We start from the raw sequence: 16898 nt of genomic DNA, 5'->3' as shown, positions 1-16898 counted from the left end.
CCAAACCCCCCCCCCCCCCCCCCAATTCCCAAAGCACAACAGGAGCATTCCAATCCTCTAAGGAAATAACAGGCTTCTATTACCACAGAAACAAACAAAACCCACCAAAGGTTTCATGTGTTCCAAGTACTGCTGAATGTACCATCAGAGAACACACCACAGCGTTTGGAATCTTAGCACCTCGCTTGTGTATCTTATTGCAATCAATATTAACAAAGAAAGCCTCTAAAACCCCATGTTTTTAAAAAAGCTTCACATATCTGAAGTCAGATAAACACGCTTTACAGATGGATGGAACTGCCTGCAAACAAGTTTCCCGGGACGTGTGAAGACTGGCTTCTTAAGGCTGCGAGAGAGCTTGACTGTACCTGTCAACAGGAGCCTGTACTGGGGGATCCTCTGAACTGGCTTGAGCAGATAGTGCTTGAGGGCCAGGCTAGCACAGCGGGGGCTCATCTGAAAGAAACACCCAAAATACGTGATGATTCGGTGATAGCCAAAGGTTCCAGCAAAAGAAATCGTGCCTACAAACAGCTAGCGATTATACTGGATAAGCTTTATCTTTAAAAGGTGCTATGACCACATTATTTAATCACTCCACCATGGAGCAAGTATTTCCCTGTGTGGCAGATTGAATGCAAAATTAATCAGGAGTTAAAAGACATCAGTAAGCACTCATACTCTCTGTAGATTCAAAACTGGTGGCTTTGCTTTTGCTTATGAGGAAGAGAGGCGAAGCTTCCCAGAAACAAAGGGAACACCAGTGGCAAGGACAGCATGCTCCTTTGTAATTGCTGTCAGTGTCCATCAGGCAGAAAGGCAGAGAAGACTGCAGCATTCACTGAAGTAGGTTTAATTAATCCACGTCGCTAAAGACAACGCAGAATGAAAAGATCCATGCTTCAAAAAATGTTAACTATATTGAGTTTGCATTGAAAATAACGTGCATCTGAAACACCGAGTTTCAGGCCTCTTTTCTTTTTCCTGTCTTTGCTGACTACTTCAAACTCTTCCTTTGCCCACCATTTCTAATTACTTATAAGCAAACAGAGCAAAGATCACCCAAGGGGAAGCTCATGTAATAGGAGGTAAATTCACAGTTTGTGTGGATCGCATGCTTAGGGAGCTTGCGCCTCTGCTCTGATTTCTTTTAAGGGAGTTATGTAAAAATCTGGCAGTGCTCTTAGGGCCATGAATCAGCTTTCAACCGATTGCTGCATGTGCTGGGTTTGAAACTTCTAGAAAGACGCAGATGAGAAAATTGACTTTTTCATGTTTCCAACTGAAATGAAACACCCTTCCCATGAGTAAGCTACTGCCCTATGATGTAGTGGAGAAATCAACCTGGTTAAAATAGGGCAATTAATCAGTGCACAGTACGATCAGAAGACAAAACTGAAAACAAAGCAGCTAGAGATTTTGTTAATGTGTCTTTAATGTAATTTGTAGCAAGTGCTATGTTTTCTGAAAATTAAGGTCCTTTATCATATCTCACAGTGATAGCCAAAAGCACTAGTTACTTTACAAAATCTGAATTTACTTTTTTCCTAAGTCTAAAGCCAAGACTGCAGGAAAAAAAAAAAGGAAAAAAAAAAAGAAAATCCAAACAAATTGAGTATAGTCTCTAAAATTTTAGAGGATCACAGCTGCTGAAAAGTCACAAAATAGGATATCCTACAAAAAAATACAGTACCTCGAAGTCTTTGACTACTGAAGCAAAACCTGCATTCTTCTTACACTGTTCATCTAATAGTGCAACATTTTTATCAAATTCTTTGATGTAAGTTGAATACATCTTTAAGTAGGGACCCTTTTTAACAAATATATCAGCAATTCTTTGATGTTCGAGCCTAGAAACAAAAAACAAAGGAATTAGAAAGAGCTAAAAAGAGTGTGCATCTTAACCCTACAGCAGAACATCCATCTTTTTCACAGTAAGATGTGCTCATTTCTATTCTGAACAGAAAGCTTACAGTCCAGCAGAAACGCATTTCTCTCAGTAGCTACTCTGAAAAACCTTACCAGGCACACCTTGACACACTAGTTTAGTGTTAGCTGATAACCACCTAATACACGGTCTGTTTAAAATGGTCTTGAACTGTTTGAACACTTTAGATCAAGCTGGATCTCTGAGGAGACAGATTTTCAAATGTCAAGTTGCAGTCTCCATCCCTTAATAGCAAGCATGGGATTACAGTCTTTACCCATCTCAGTGCCTTTGTCAGTAGGCTTTGTACAGCCAGTTTAGATCCACCCACCAGTGTAACTGAGAATGGACTTCAATGGGATTGTGGCTGTCAATCAATGCTGTGTCTGGTTAGTAGATCTCAGCTACCTTTAAAATGCAAACTTGTCTTCAGGACAGCCTCCTTCTCCTCTAATGAAATCAGTCTACTTATCATGCCCATGCAGGGACCAGAACTTTCAATTAAAAAATGAAATTTTAAATAAAAAAGTGCGATTGCTAAAAACAGGTATTGACATGCCTTTTGGACCTTTCCAGATACATATAAATGGCAAAAAGTACATCTAAACAGAAGATTTTCTCCTGTACTTCCAAAGTCAGTTTTGTCATTTAAGAGGGCATGTGAAACACAAACAAGAGTTGAACTGCGGTCACATGGAGTCACATAAGCCCCACAGATAAATTTCAAAAACATAAAAGGAGTGGTATCCCTTTATTGATAGTCACCAGTGAGATAATCGCTCTTCCAGTTCCCTCAGGAGGTCCCGGTTGAGTTCGTACAGCTGAGGTAGGTAGTACAGGATCTGATTCAGGATTCTGTCCTCAATCACTGGCTTTCCAAGCTGCCTAGAGGCATGTGCCACGGCGTCCCGGAAATCCTGCCGGAGTACAAAGAGGACAGAAACCCCCCTTCCCATGAGCAAACAGCCTTCAAAGCACCAACACAGAGAAGGGTGTTCTCTCTGCAGACATTCCAGGCACTGCTCCCTATTACCCAAGGCAAGGCGGGTACCATCTGGGTTATGTTTCTCTGCAGCTTCGACTTACTCCCCTGGGACTGCCTTAATCCCTTTGGTTTGACGCTGCAGCTTTACTTTCTTGCTCCTGTATGCATTCTATAGAAGTTGTTCATTATTTTTATAACACGCCCTTAAGAAATGTGCTGGTACTACGTACAAGGAAACTTCAGTGGGGGGAAAAAAGCTTCTAACTGCAAAGATACTGGGAACCTTGAGTATCTCCCTGCTAAGATTTGAGTCAAAAAGCAAGCATGTTATATCAGCAAATACCATCTTAATATCTTATTTTAAAATCATACTAGTTTTCATAAGTCATCTACAAATGCCCTTTTGGAAGACGTGTCTTGAATTAAAATGTAGTTTCACAGTCACTATATGTAGAAGCTCTTCTATACACAGGAAATTAACATCTAACAAAAATAAATTGAAACAACACATAGGAACTATGATATTTCAAATGTTAATAATGGTCAAACCCAACACTGGTACCTTCAAAACATTTACAGGGAGGAGGAAAACCCCACCTACACCTTAAGGATCAACTTGTAGCATTTTTATGCTATAACCAGCTCCCAGTAAGACAGAGGTGAGATTTACTGGTTCTCATTAAACTATTCAGAATTAAAATCTTGGCCCCACACAAGTCAGTATGGCCAAGATTGTAACCCTAATGAAACTTAGCATCCATTACGTGGGATATTTTCCTTAATCACACAATTTTCAGAGAAGGTTAGCAATTTAGCATTTCAACTTTACAAATAACACTGTCTAAACTGACAAAAAATTCAAATTAGAGCAATAGCAGAAAAAAGACAATCCATAATAGTTCTTTTTAAGTTTGCTGTCTGCTGAAGCCCAACAATGCGTGCACAATCTATAGGTGGCTTGAAAAAAGTGACCAAACAATGCATTCCTAAATACAACGATGAGTTATATTTTAAATCTGCATGGGATCCACACCTGCCTTTGAAAGTCTTTTGGGTCCTCAAGTTGGAAAAAAAAAACAAAGAAGAAAGAAAAATTAAAATTAAGCCTCTTCTTTCCCCCTCCCCAGGTCTACAGCTACAGGTCTTGCTGGCTATCTCATCAGTCCAGCATCTGGCACTACTTAGGGTCTTCTCAAACTTAAGTCTCAACTTTCCCCTGCCCTCTCTCGTCATTACATCAGCTCTGGGCAGCATGAGCTCCAGACACACTTTCTTACTTTGTGACCCTCTGGGTCACCAAGGCTGTGACTGGGCAGAGTTATGACAAGAAACTGAAAGGAGATACAGGGTGATGGCTGTGATGGGGGAAGACTGAGAACTAAATGCAAGGGAGTTAAAAAACAGATGGCGTTATTCATATGGAAATGTTCTGTTTTACATCCTCTGTGCAGACTAGTGGCACATAGGTTAACTACCAGCTGCATCTTATGGGTTTTCCTGACCCTAGGGCATTGCTTAACACTGAAATGATACACGGAATTACAATGGCAAAAGCTCAAATGAGGCATTCTGGAGAGCTTCATGCAAAATGCATCATCATATTATGATAATATTCTCTCCCTCCCCCCCTCCCATCACATGCACTCACAATATACTGTATGTACTTTGCCATGGGATGAAACAAGAATTTTATCCGAATGTTATATTGTGCTACTTGCGCAATGAAAAGAAAAGCAGTTTTGTCTGTAGCCTAATCAACAATCCAGGCTTTTCCCTGACCAAACAATAAAGGAGAGCAGGGAGCCAGGTTTTAGCACCACTAGATAAGACAGGAATGTCATTTGTAGTTAAGAGTATTTATTTAACTTCTAGATACAGCATTCAAAGAGTCTGCAGGATGTTTTCCAAATAAAGATTTGGGTTTTTGACTAGCTTGATCCAAAGTCCATAAGCTTCATCAGGCTTTGGATCACACCATGAAAGACTCTATCATTAAAACAGGCAACTAAAACTTTATTTCATCACCCCCTGCATCGCCCTCCACAACTGAGTAAACTGAGGAAGCGCTGCAGAGAGGAAACACAGGGAAGAAAAGATAACATGAAGATTTCAGATGATGCAAACCAGCCTGCTAAACAACAAACGAGCTAAACTTCAATGCTTTTTTTAATTTTCTTTTTTTTTTTTTTTAATTATCAAGTCTGCACTACAGAAGCAGTACAATGCATTTGTCACTGTAATCATATTAAGATTTATTTTTAACCTGGCAGTGGGTGTGAAGTAACTGTCATGCCAAGTTCATCTTGAGATAAACTTAAGAGTTGAAGGCAGAGAGCACATGCCTGAGGAGTAGGGGTAGGAAAAGTCAAACAAATGTAACAAGGTTAGAGTTAACAGTGTTTACACTTGAAGGTACTGGCCTTCTGAGAAAGTAATTTCTTATCCAAAACATAGAATAGGTCTAGTTTAATCACCAAATGTAAAATATGTTAACTTAAAAATTAAACCCTGAAATTTCACTCCAAAGAGTGGAAGGTATTCAGACAAGGACAACTTTTTATCCAAGTAGGTGAATGACTTAAAAATTAGAAATTGCAGTAATAGTCATTTAATGCACCAGAACCTAATTCCTTCTAAAATTAAATCCATTTACTGTTAAATAAAAAACGAATTGCTGTTGTTAATACATTGCTCTGATATCTATATATAGCTGCAAGAGGATATTCATATTACACACATTTATAATATAGTACTATGTAACACAGCTGAAGAGCAGTGCTTTCATCAGTCTGTTCAAAGACAAACACCTGAATTGTCCAAGAAATTATTCTGTTTGAAGCAATGCAGCAATCCATTACAGTGAATTTTAGAGCGAGATTTTTCTAATTGAAAATGAGCCTTTCAAATACTACAGTCTTGCTCATAAAAAAAAACCAACAAACCCAACAAAAAAACCCCAACAACAAAAACTTGCCATGCTTTGGCTTATTTCACTGAAAAACACCATTTGCAACTCTAGATGAAAGTTTCATATGCTGCATGAGAGAAAACAAAAGATTATGCTAGTTATCCTGAATAATCCTAGCTTCTCACCAGGATAATTTTTCCTTTCAGAAGGAAGGGAAGGCTATTGTACGCTTTCTGAAGTGCTGGTTTAGTTTCTAATCCTACATTATATTCTGGCCCAATAATAATCTTCTGATACCACTTTTATTGCTTAGGCAAAGGCAATTGTCCTCACACAGCTCCTTTAAGAGGACAGCACTCATCACCATCCCTGGAAAGCACATTCTTTCCAAACCAGAAACAGTCTTAGTTTATTCTAGACTAAGACAGCAACCCACTGGGTACTATGAAAATCTAGTTTAGACAGTTTTAAAGGCTTCTGAGTACATATTGTTGCTGAATTACTGCCTGATAAAACATTCTCAACTTGAAAATGTTTAGGGAATTTTATTTATTCTATTAGTATACACTCCCCCTAGAGCTATACCACCATTGCTGCTTTTGTTTCCTCCCACCTCTCCTTCAATGCAGCTTCCTTAAATAAGCCAAGGGCCATGATATCTGAAATAATTCTGACCCTGTTGTGAATCATCTGTGACCAGCCCACGCACTTCCCCTCCGCAAAGGCCCTGACTCACAATCCCTCTCAGTTCTTTCCACCGGAGGAATCCCAGCACCCAGCGAAGGGACCTGCCCGCTCAGTCTAAGGAGCAAAGGAACAAGGTTTACTTGTAAAACAAAATAAATACCGACCAGACCAAAGCCTTGCTCAGCTGCTGACCGGGTCAAGTGCACCTTCAGGTATCTAATAACCGAAAGAAGATAATTTCATTTGGGTGAAATTAAAGCTTCTTGTAAATTTAACTGGAAGAGAAAGAACTATATGACCTAAGTATGGTCACATATTTTACTCCTAAGGCTTCAACCAATATTCATCTTGGATCTGTTCTCCTAGAACATACCATCAGCAAAGCAAAAATAAGCCATAATCCCTTCCGCTGAGGTACAACTCCCAGCTAAATACACCTGCAGATAGCTCAAATATCAGTTTAATTTAAGGAAAAAAAAATATGTTTGTGCTTGGACGCTTTTCAAGGAACACACAGACACACATCCTACGGGGGAGAGGAGGGAAGGGGAGGAAGTTTCACGCTCTTGGGAACATCCAGGCGGCTGTATGTGACAAACTGTAAACAGGACTGCCAGGAATACAGCTACAGAGATTTCACAAATACATTAATTAAAATATAAATAGTCAATCTTAACTAGAGTTAAGACTATTAGCCATAAACTGTTAAGTTGAACTACAGGAAAGAGAGTTAATGAAGACTATGAGTAAGTGTGGATCGTGACATTTTTCAAACCTATGAGATAGCTCCTGGAAAGCTGCCAAGTAGTTCCACACCTTTTTTCTCAGGTAGTAAAATCATTTGTAAGTCATTAACAATATAAAATAGTTAATTTTTTACAATAATCAATGATTTGACTGTGGCATATTCCCAGAATGTTATTTCAAGGAATAGGCTGGGTAGTAGAACAATGTTTCCTTCCAAACCAAAACTATTTCACTACCTTCCTTAATAAGATCGCTACAGCTGCAATTCATTGTCAAATCTCTCAATCAGCAATTCTAAAGCACTTCATAGACTAAGAATTTATCAACATATTCATCTCAGACTGGTCAACTATTGAAGCTTTACAGTTGGAGAAAAAGGAGTTGGACATTGGCTGGGAAAATTTCTCTCAAACAGTGGGTCAGTTGTAAACCATGACCAAAGGTCAAGACTTCCTTTGCTCCAAAACCCATAGCTATTTTATTTCTCAATATGCACATTACATTCTTTTTCCAAATCTACTATGAATTATTTTCATAATATTTGGCTACTATCTATAAAAAGTCAAAGTTTTAATAGATATATAAAACTGTCTATATATAGCTTTTATAAATATATATAAGTTTGCAATTTCTTCTGAAAATGGAAACATATTAAACCAGAATTTCTCACTCTTGTAAGTGTCTCTGGAAAGGACACACAACAGAAAAAAGAAAGATGTTTGACCTCTTATCTGCCTTCTCCAAGACTGATCTTGTGGCTGTAGAAAGGTTAGAGGTGCCTCCTGACAACATCTTATTTGCTCTCAAAGTCCTAATGAGGACATAACAGGGGTCTAAGTCAGATGCGAAGACCTAAAAGCTCAGGCAAAAGCCCCCAGGCCCAAGCTTTTCTTCACCCACACAGCATAAAGTTATACACTAAGCCCTGCAGTGGAAGGAGCCGTCCCAAAAAGCATATTCCTCTGCTGGACCAAAAGCCCATACCATAGCAGCAGGAGGAAAACAAAATCAAAAAAGGATGGGAGAACAAAAAGAGTGGTGGGTTTGGGAAAAAGAACAACATTTGGAAGAAAAAAGGACAAAAGAAATGATGGCAAATACACCAGGCAGCTTACCCTTAAAGTACCAGGGCATTGCTGAGGAGGTCCTCTCACTTGGGTAAAGCAAACCATTTCCAAAGAATCCCAAAACAAAGAATTACAAATGGCACCAATCCCGCCTTACTCCTTTTCCAGGAACACCAGGTGTTTTTTGGGTAGAGCATCTCAGACAGGGTGACAAGCTTGTTTCTCTTATCTCACTTAGGTTTTACATCCAGTCCACCTCCCCCCCAACCCCGCAAGTGCCCTTAGGGAAGAAACAGCATTTCTTTCGTCTTCTCAACCCTTGCTTACTCTCTGGAGGCCATGCATGAACATCTCACAAAGATGCATACAGATGAGCTGGTTTGATTTGAGCCTCTTTGTTTTCAGGAGTTTCTAACAGCATTTTACTGGAATTTTGTCCTCTCAAAGAACATAATGATAGTTACAGAAATACAAAGAAATCAAGAGTACGTCTGATGTCTGATTCTTCCCTCAAGCAACCCCATTCACCCAAGTATGTTTGAGAGCATCAGTGTGCAATGCCAGTTAAGCCCCTTATCTCTGTTATGAACAACTTAGTTCACACTACAGAAGCGTCCCCAAGTGTTCATAGTTTTCCAGAGACCTTCTGTAGTCTGTCTTCAACAGAAGCAGTCAGACATACTTACTAAGCGCGACAGTGTCCAAACAGGCTGGCACCCTGGTATCTTGGAAGAGTTGCTCCATCTAACTTGACTTTGTCAATATAGAAGAAAAAAATGCTAAAAAAATTTTCAGTGGTACTTGTAGCCAGTTTGCAATCACATTCCCACCTTCTCAACTGCTTCAGACTCCACTTCAAATGCTCTAAGCAGCAGCAACTTAAAAAACCTTTTTCTTACATCAACAGTCTAGTTCCCTGGCTGTACCAAGAGCCATGAGCTGCATTAACTTGCACTGGTAAAACAGGATGAGGAAAATGCTATTAATTTCAGATCACCACTAACGGAATTTTCAGCATTTACGCTTTGGAGAACCACTAATAGATGGTTCAGAAGGTTCAATGGAGCCTCCCCTGACCAGCCAAATCTTTACTACAGTAATTTAATATTTAAGATTTAATAATGCCTGCAATGAACATACACAAAATCTCAGGTATAACACTCTGAAAATAAAAAAATATGTTTCTGCAACCTTTCTCAGGCATGGAAATTTTATTTCACGAAGAATACACACACACAACGCCTCAAAACTAGTGCCCACTCTGGAAGGACAGTCACCAAGGTCCACGATGCAGGCCAACGGGTAAGTTGAGGACAAAGTACTTCCTCGACTCCTAACCTAGCATCCTCTCTGTTAGACCAGGCTGAATACACGTTGATTGTTATTGCTAGCCAACAAAAACATTTCTAATGGTTTTTATTTGGCAGCTAGAAACAAGAATACTTACATGAATAGAGTTGCAAGTTATCCACTAAACAAAGCAAAACACATCCTACAGCATGCACATTTACGCTGCCCAGACAACCTTATTTTTATCCTAGAAACTTCCTAAACTCCCTACTATTTTTCATCTGCCACATTCTGCCTCTGCTTGCCTGCATCCTCCTCACAAACAGCCTTTTCTTCCAGCACTGCGCATGTTACTGGAAGAACTGGTACACTGAAAAGCGAGGATACCTTTAAGATATGTTATACGCCTGAAAAATTAGATAAATAAAAATCATACAGCTTAAAACTTGTCTATACTCATGAGGAAAACTCTCTTCCTTTAACTAGTATTTAAGCTTGAATTCTACATGATGAATTATATATTGGCCACAACTGCCTGACCCAGCTTTTAAAAACCAAGCTTGAACAGAATAAGAAAATCAATTACTAAAATGGAAGGCAATAGAGGAATCAGCGAGTGGTGTGGTAAGTTTTTTTGTTTCCTGAAAGATCTCCGCATTACAGGACTGTATACATCCGTCTATAAGAGCCTTTGTTCCCAGTTTCACAGAACATGCTTCTCAAGAGACCGAGATAGACCAATGCATCTGTTTGCAATAAAACCACTTCTTCTATTGCCCAAGGAAAAAAAAAAAATAAAAAAATTACTACGCTTCTACTTCATAGGGTGACAAAACGGTACAAACACATACAGTTAGAAGTCGACAGAAAACACATAAAACAGAGCTAGAGAAAGCTAAATTCTTCATTAATTTTCTATTATCACTTTCTACACAGCATTTTTAACAGATGACTGGTCTGCATAAACATGGATTAAATACTTAACCCTTGCTGTGGACAACACATTGCCCATACTACAATCACAGCTGTTATCAGAAAGCAAGCATCTGTCAAAGAATTGCAGCCCAAAAAATACGCTGCCATGGTGATGGATGCACCATTAGAGCTAATTAGCTAGATTACCTAAAGAACATGTATTTTTATGTTTCATTTCTAAAGGTAAATTGTTCCTGCCTCCTGCTGCTACTTTAAAAGTTATTCTACCCCAAGACTTTATTTTGGTTGCTATGGTACAAGCTTGCTTATTAATATGATGCTGATTAACATAAATGGGTATATACTCCATCTGCAACATTCAAGCAATACCCCCACTCAGCTGGAAGACCGCATACATTAATTACGGAGATCCAGAAGGAACCACCAAAATATTCACCCATTATATAAAATCTGAAACTTTAAACTGCTGCTTAATTAGATTAATTCTTGTATTTTGAATATGTACAGACAGCAGAAAAAAATTACATTCCCGACAATAAAGCCTAAACATGGAAGTTTAACAGATTAAACAAATAGAAGAAGAAGAAGCTGCTTTCTTTTTTTTTATACTTACAATGTGTAAGAGCTTTAGCACATCCACAAACCTATTAGAAAAAGCAAGAAAAAGCAAACAGTTACATTTTAATTGCCCAATTAAAATAAACTGAGTAGCTGTTAAGTTTAGTATTGACACTTACACTTTCTCTGAGCTCATGATCTCCTTGGCAATATGGTAAACCTTTGTTTTCTTTCCAGCTGCCTTACTCTGCAAATAAAATTACATGTTATACTATGCATCTACTAAAACTGTTATAAAAATAATTTTGGGCTAGTATTTCCTCAAATTCAATGTAATTATTCTATAGTTATTCCTAATAAAAATGTTTTATACTGCTTTGTAATCTCCTGACTTTGAAATCTTCCGGTTTTTCAGGATCTGTAGCTGGAAACACCAATGTTAGCTAAGAGTAGTTTTTCTAATGCTACCAGCCTTCATATTTAATTACTACAGAAAGCACTGAAGCCTATAAAAAATGAAGCTCTAGCAAGTGACAATTATTGGTTAGCGAAAGTAGTGAAGTAGAGGTAATATTTGATTATTGTTCAACTTTTTTTCTGATTAATAGAGCAATAGTAATATTTGCAGTAAACCCAAATGGGTTTCAAGAACATCTTAAAAGAAATACATGTTTTCTTTACAGAAAAAGAAGACAAAAGGAGAAAAATATCACACTGAAAAGTCAGCTTCTGACCATCCACTAGAGTCGCTGGAAAACATAGCAACTGTTCTGCAAAGCTGCAGAAGGGTGAGCCTTGTTGTCTACTTGAACACTGTGGAGATTACGATGTTTTTTATGTGCACACATTTGACTTCCAAAAAATCAACACTATTGCTCAACATCAGATAGAAGGAACAGGTATAGCAAAGCAAAAGGGAGTAGGTGTCAGGATGCAAATATGTTTTCTACACAGCGTAACTCCCATGTACAATTTCCCTCAGATAAGACACCTTTCTCTATGACAGCTCTCATGGTTTGCCATATGCTCCTCTGCTGCCAGCTGTCACTGCATCTATTAGATATTCAGGCTTTCCTTTCAATGGGCTGCAAAGAAAGAGCGTGGATGAGGAGCACTGAAACATCACTGGATATACAAAACAAGTGCGATGGAAGTCCTGGGGAGGCTCTACTGAGTATGATAGCATAATATAGGCATTGAACAGTTTATCTAGAAAAGCAGATATTGGTGGCATTGCATATATGAACCTTTGGTTCATAAGCACCAGTGGTGCAAGATTCATCTGGAGCTTTAGGTCTTAGGTCTTCTCTGAACCTATAAACAAGTCTCAAGTGCTAGAAGTCAAAGAATGGAACTGATAATATTGTTATATTCAAAATAAAAAAGATATCTAGATTATTTTTTCTTTTATATTTAATTGACACTGCTGAATTACTAAATTAAAATTATTTTCTAAATTTAATAATTTGGTGTTGCATCACATATATGCAAAATACATTATTTATTTTATATACTACATGGCCATCTTCACAGAGAGCTGGGATTTTACTTCTAAAATTAAACTTATTTCCAAAAAACACTCAGATCTACGCAGTGAGGGTCAATCGGATTCAGGCAAGATTGTAACACCCATCCTCAGGCCATGATGCCTTTTTAGCAAGCACAGCTGACATGCTCCCTACAAGACTGAATTCACAAGTAACTCAATTATGCAGAGCAAGGTACCTGCCATCACTGTAGATGTGACACTTGCAAATGAGATGAAAATTAGTATTTTGAGAACAAGTTGCTAACACTAAACAATTACAAAACGAAATACCACCGTCTGTTTTCAACCCCATTTGAAAGACTCTTCACATACCAGCTGGCACTGAAAAGGCCACGTTGCATTTGCTCAGGCAAAGATATCCTGGGCCCAAGAGAGGCTTCTAATGGGTGAACTGAAGGGACACAAATTGGGCTCTCAGGCATGGCACTGAGAAGGAACCTTGCAGCTTCTCTAGTGGATAAAAAGCATCAAAACAGCCACATGCTTGGGGCAAGGAAAAATAAAAACAAGCCCAGCTGATGATGGATGCAGAGACTGCTCCATTCTCCTCCGCAGCTGCTCTCCCCGTTAGGAAGTTGGCTGTTAATCCCCAGCTGCCGGCCGCACGTGCCGCAGGCGGCTGAAGCAAGCCGACGAGCAGATGATTCACTGCAAGCCCTGAAGGACTCTCTAAAACCTGCCCAAGAAGCCTCGTAACGAGAACCCTTTCCTGTAAAACTCCATCCTGAAAGGTTGAGGGCATTTCTAGAAGCACACAAGATAAGTTAGCTTCTACACAGGTACTGCTTAGTTTCACAGGAACAAGCTTTTCCCTCGACTCCCTTCCCCTCCCCCAATTTATCCTTCTTAGAAGATTTAGTTGAATGACATTCGGGTTTGACACATCATCATCAAGTCTTCTCTTCCAGCACTAAAAAGTCTCAGTGCCTTTTTTTTTTTTTTTTTTTTTTTTTTTTTTTTTTTTTTTTTTTTTTTTTTTTTTTTTTTTTTTTTAATTATTATTCATTTTTAAGGCAAGGAAGCAAATATAACTACTATTAAAGGAAATAGCTGCCAGGACTGCTGCTGAGGAGAGGCACTGGTTTATGGCAGGCTGGAGTCACAGCATCCAGGACCGAAAATGAAGTGAGTATCCCAAACAAGAGGGATAGGATCCCCAGAACTTAATTTCATTCTAAGCAGTTAGCACTGTCTTCCTGCTCCTCACTTGAAGAATAAGGTTAAAATAGGGGAAAATATTCCAAGCTGGCACTCACAGAAGCTACTAGAAGGTCAGACCTCAACCACACCAGTCAAGTGTGTCCTCCACCCCTCTAAGGTGGCTCTGCACCCCTCCAACAACAGGTCTCTTGCACGCAAACCAATAGCCTCCACAACACCAAAAGAGTGAATTAAGGAACTTAAATGCTGAAAGGCAGGTTGAGCCCTTTGTGTTTCATGCCACTGAAAAGGAAGAACTAAAGACTGGTTCAGTCATCTGTCCCCCATGTGCCAAGCAGTGATATGGCAGGTTACTATGCAAAACCTGCAAATACAAGAAAGCTGGCTGCACAGAAATGGTTACTGTACTGGGACGCAGCCTTTGCTGCATGGTCGAGACCCCCAAAATAGCACCATCCAGGCAAAATTACAGTTTCTGAGACTTTTTTTCAGAAGGACCTTCTCAGACCTTGCAACCTTCAGCCAGCACCTTTCCTTGGGCTTCACCAAGGCTCACAAATCAAAAGTTGATCTTAAATGTTCAGTGTGCAAGAGACATTGTGCGCTCTAGGATCTGTGAGGTATAGACAGCATCATATAAAGATATTTACAAGTCTCAGAACTGAAGATCTCTAAACATACATTTGTGCATCTAGCTCTAATAGGGGGCATGGTAGGCAGGTCTACAGGTCCACAACGCAATGAAAGATTAACGTACACATAGTAAATTAAAATTTTGGGAAAAATTCCACTAAGCAATAAGAATGACAAAAATAAATATATGAATTTATGTTGACTCCGTGAAAATTTTATTTTAAATTAACCCAACAGGTTACAACTTACAAAATAGTGCAAGTCTGAGGAATAGCTTCAGAAGATAATGATAAAAAGATACCTGTTTATCTTCTTGAGGATCAGGGTCCCCTTTGCTGGAATCAGAATTTGTGTCATCATCTTCATCAGAACTATTCATGATATCTTCTTCATCTGACTGAAGATCTCCTATTACCACATTAGGATGATGGTGGTGGTCTTCTAAGGACCTGAAATTAAAATATGTAGAGTCAGTAAATATATCATGGTTTATTTATGTAAAGAGCTTTCTGTTTTACACCACAATAATTGGTCTACTTGGTATCAGAAACACTGAAAACAGTAGTGGGTAATCTGAAGATGATGACGACAGTGGTAGGTTTTTCCAGAGTGGACTCCTAACTCTGCTATGTTTTATCTATGCTGGTATTGATACAATGCTCACTGACAGTGGGCAAAAGCCACAGTACATTTGGAGTATTTATGTTATTCTTGTCCATCAGAGTTTGCCCAACAGCAAAGTCTGAAAAATCTATTTCCTTATTGCTACGTAAATGTATAGTGCAACATTTGCACTGTGTGCCAGGAAGACAAATAAAGATCATAGCTGTTTTGCTTTCTTCTATCTCATAGCATCAGATCTTGCTCCTGATATAGTACTCAAACTGGAGCTTTTCGTCTGAAATCTTAGATGCATGTATATACAGGGTTTTTTCTCAATGCATACGCTAAACAACATAACTGTTCTGTCCAGTAATTCTCCTTAAAAACAAGAAAGCAGAACCTTTTGTGATTATAAACACCTGTCCTCCTGAGATAGACAGCTTTCCAGGTGGCTGTCAAAGCCATAAAATATAACCTTGTTTTGCTGCTGTACAATGATTAGTGAGGTCTCTTTTCATTAGCTTCAGCTGTATTTGCAATACAGAAATTGCATGAGGCAGGCACACAACCTTTCCTCTAACCAGCCTTGACAACTTCAGTAGAGATTTAAGAAATGCAATTCTAGAAGAAAATAAAAAAGGAGGTAGGGAAAGATAAATAAGAAAACAGAGACTAGACAAAAGAGAGCCTGAAGTTTTGGTAAAGTTACATAAAACCACAGCAAATCCATGGGCTCCTACTTTTAATCCTTAAAAATATCTGATAATTGCCAATTACAGTAAAGCTGTGTCTAAATTCACATAACCTGTGTTCAAGGTCAGCAAAAAGATGCTGGGGTGCCTCAGGCTTATTGTGATGTGAGTCAGAAGTGATTAGCTACCCAGCAAACCAAAAAGCAAATCCAGAAACCCTTGCCCCCAAGCTGTTGCAGCCAGCAGAGATCTCACTGCACTGCTCAACACCTAATTTTGTGCAGCCAGCATCTGTCAGGGCTACACACTCCTCCATGTAGCTGCCCTCTGTCTCCCTACGCAAGGGATGGTTACGACTGATCTTTTCTTTTCTCAACTTTGAATCACAAGAAGGCAGGGATGGAGGGCAACTCTTCAGACTCACCGCCTCCAAATGTGATAGCTACCAGAAAGAAAACCTGTCAGCGTGGATCCCACGGGAGGTGGGTGCCGGTAATGTGAACAGCAGAAGTAAGGAACACTAGCTGTGTGAGGATGCTCTGGCAGCCACAGCAAGGTGATGATTATTGAGTGTTCAAGGCAGAGTTAAAAAAAACCAACCCAGTGAAACAATACACAGATGCTGATCACAAAATAGAAATATATTTAGAGATGAAGACAAGATAAGTTGGCCTGCAAACAGACTTTGGTCAGCCACGAAGACATAGAAAAGATTAAAATAGCTTGGTTCTATTAAGACAACACAGGAAGGACTAAGGAAACACCCAAGCAGTTACTGTCTCCCAGAATCAAATGGGGTGGGGGGAGGAAGGAGATGGCAAGCTCATCACAGAGTTCAAATGAGACCCTGAGCCAAGACTGCAGCACCCAGGGTACAGAGAGACACCCAGTAATTTCAGTTCGGAAATTATCAACTTTGTGCAGAAAGAGAGTGGCCACCAGGGAGATGAGCACTGAAGACAGCAGCACATGGAGTACACCAGGGACAGTTCCCATGGAGCCTCCAAGAGCCTCAGGAAAGTGAAAAAGTAGCTTTTCACTAGAGCTTCCCCTGGAAGCACACTGGTGGGATGCTAAGACTTCTGCAGTTACCTCAGCAATTCAGAAAACTCCTTGCCTAGTCTATCTAATTCCCAGTCAAATGACCTGTTGGCC

The 16898-nt window shown here is 39.3% G+C and overlaps 1 protein-coding gene across 1 annotated transcript in view; it reads right to left on the bottom strand.

The window, feature by feature from the left end:
- FGD6 (FYVE, RhoGEF and PH domain containing 6) overlaps positions 1–16898 on the bottom strand; it is a 76341-nt gene that overhangs the window by 28790 nt on the left and 30653 nt on the right. Inside the window, 6 exon segments of the mRNA XM_014963299.1 lie at positions 369–456; positions 1694–1850; positions 2693–2844; positions 11161–11191; positions 11285–11352; positions 14750–14897. Coding sequence (XP_014818785.1) covers positions 369–456; positions 1694–1850; positions 2693–2844; positions 11161–11191; positions 11285–11352; positions 14750–14897 — 644 coding nt within the window.

Source organism: Calidris pugnax, unplaced genomic scaffold, assembly GCF_001431845.1.
Source record: "Calidris pugnax isolate Ruff unplaced genomic scaffold, ASM143184v1 scaffold44, whole genome shotgun sequence".
Lineage (NCBI taxonomy): Eukaryota > Metazoa > Chordata > Aves > Charadriiformes > Scolopacidae > Calidris > Calidris pugnax.
The sequence above is the reverse complement of the archived record's forward strand: the minus strand, read 5'-3'. Positions and strand labels throughout refer to the sequence as shown.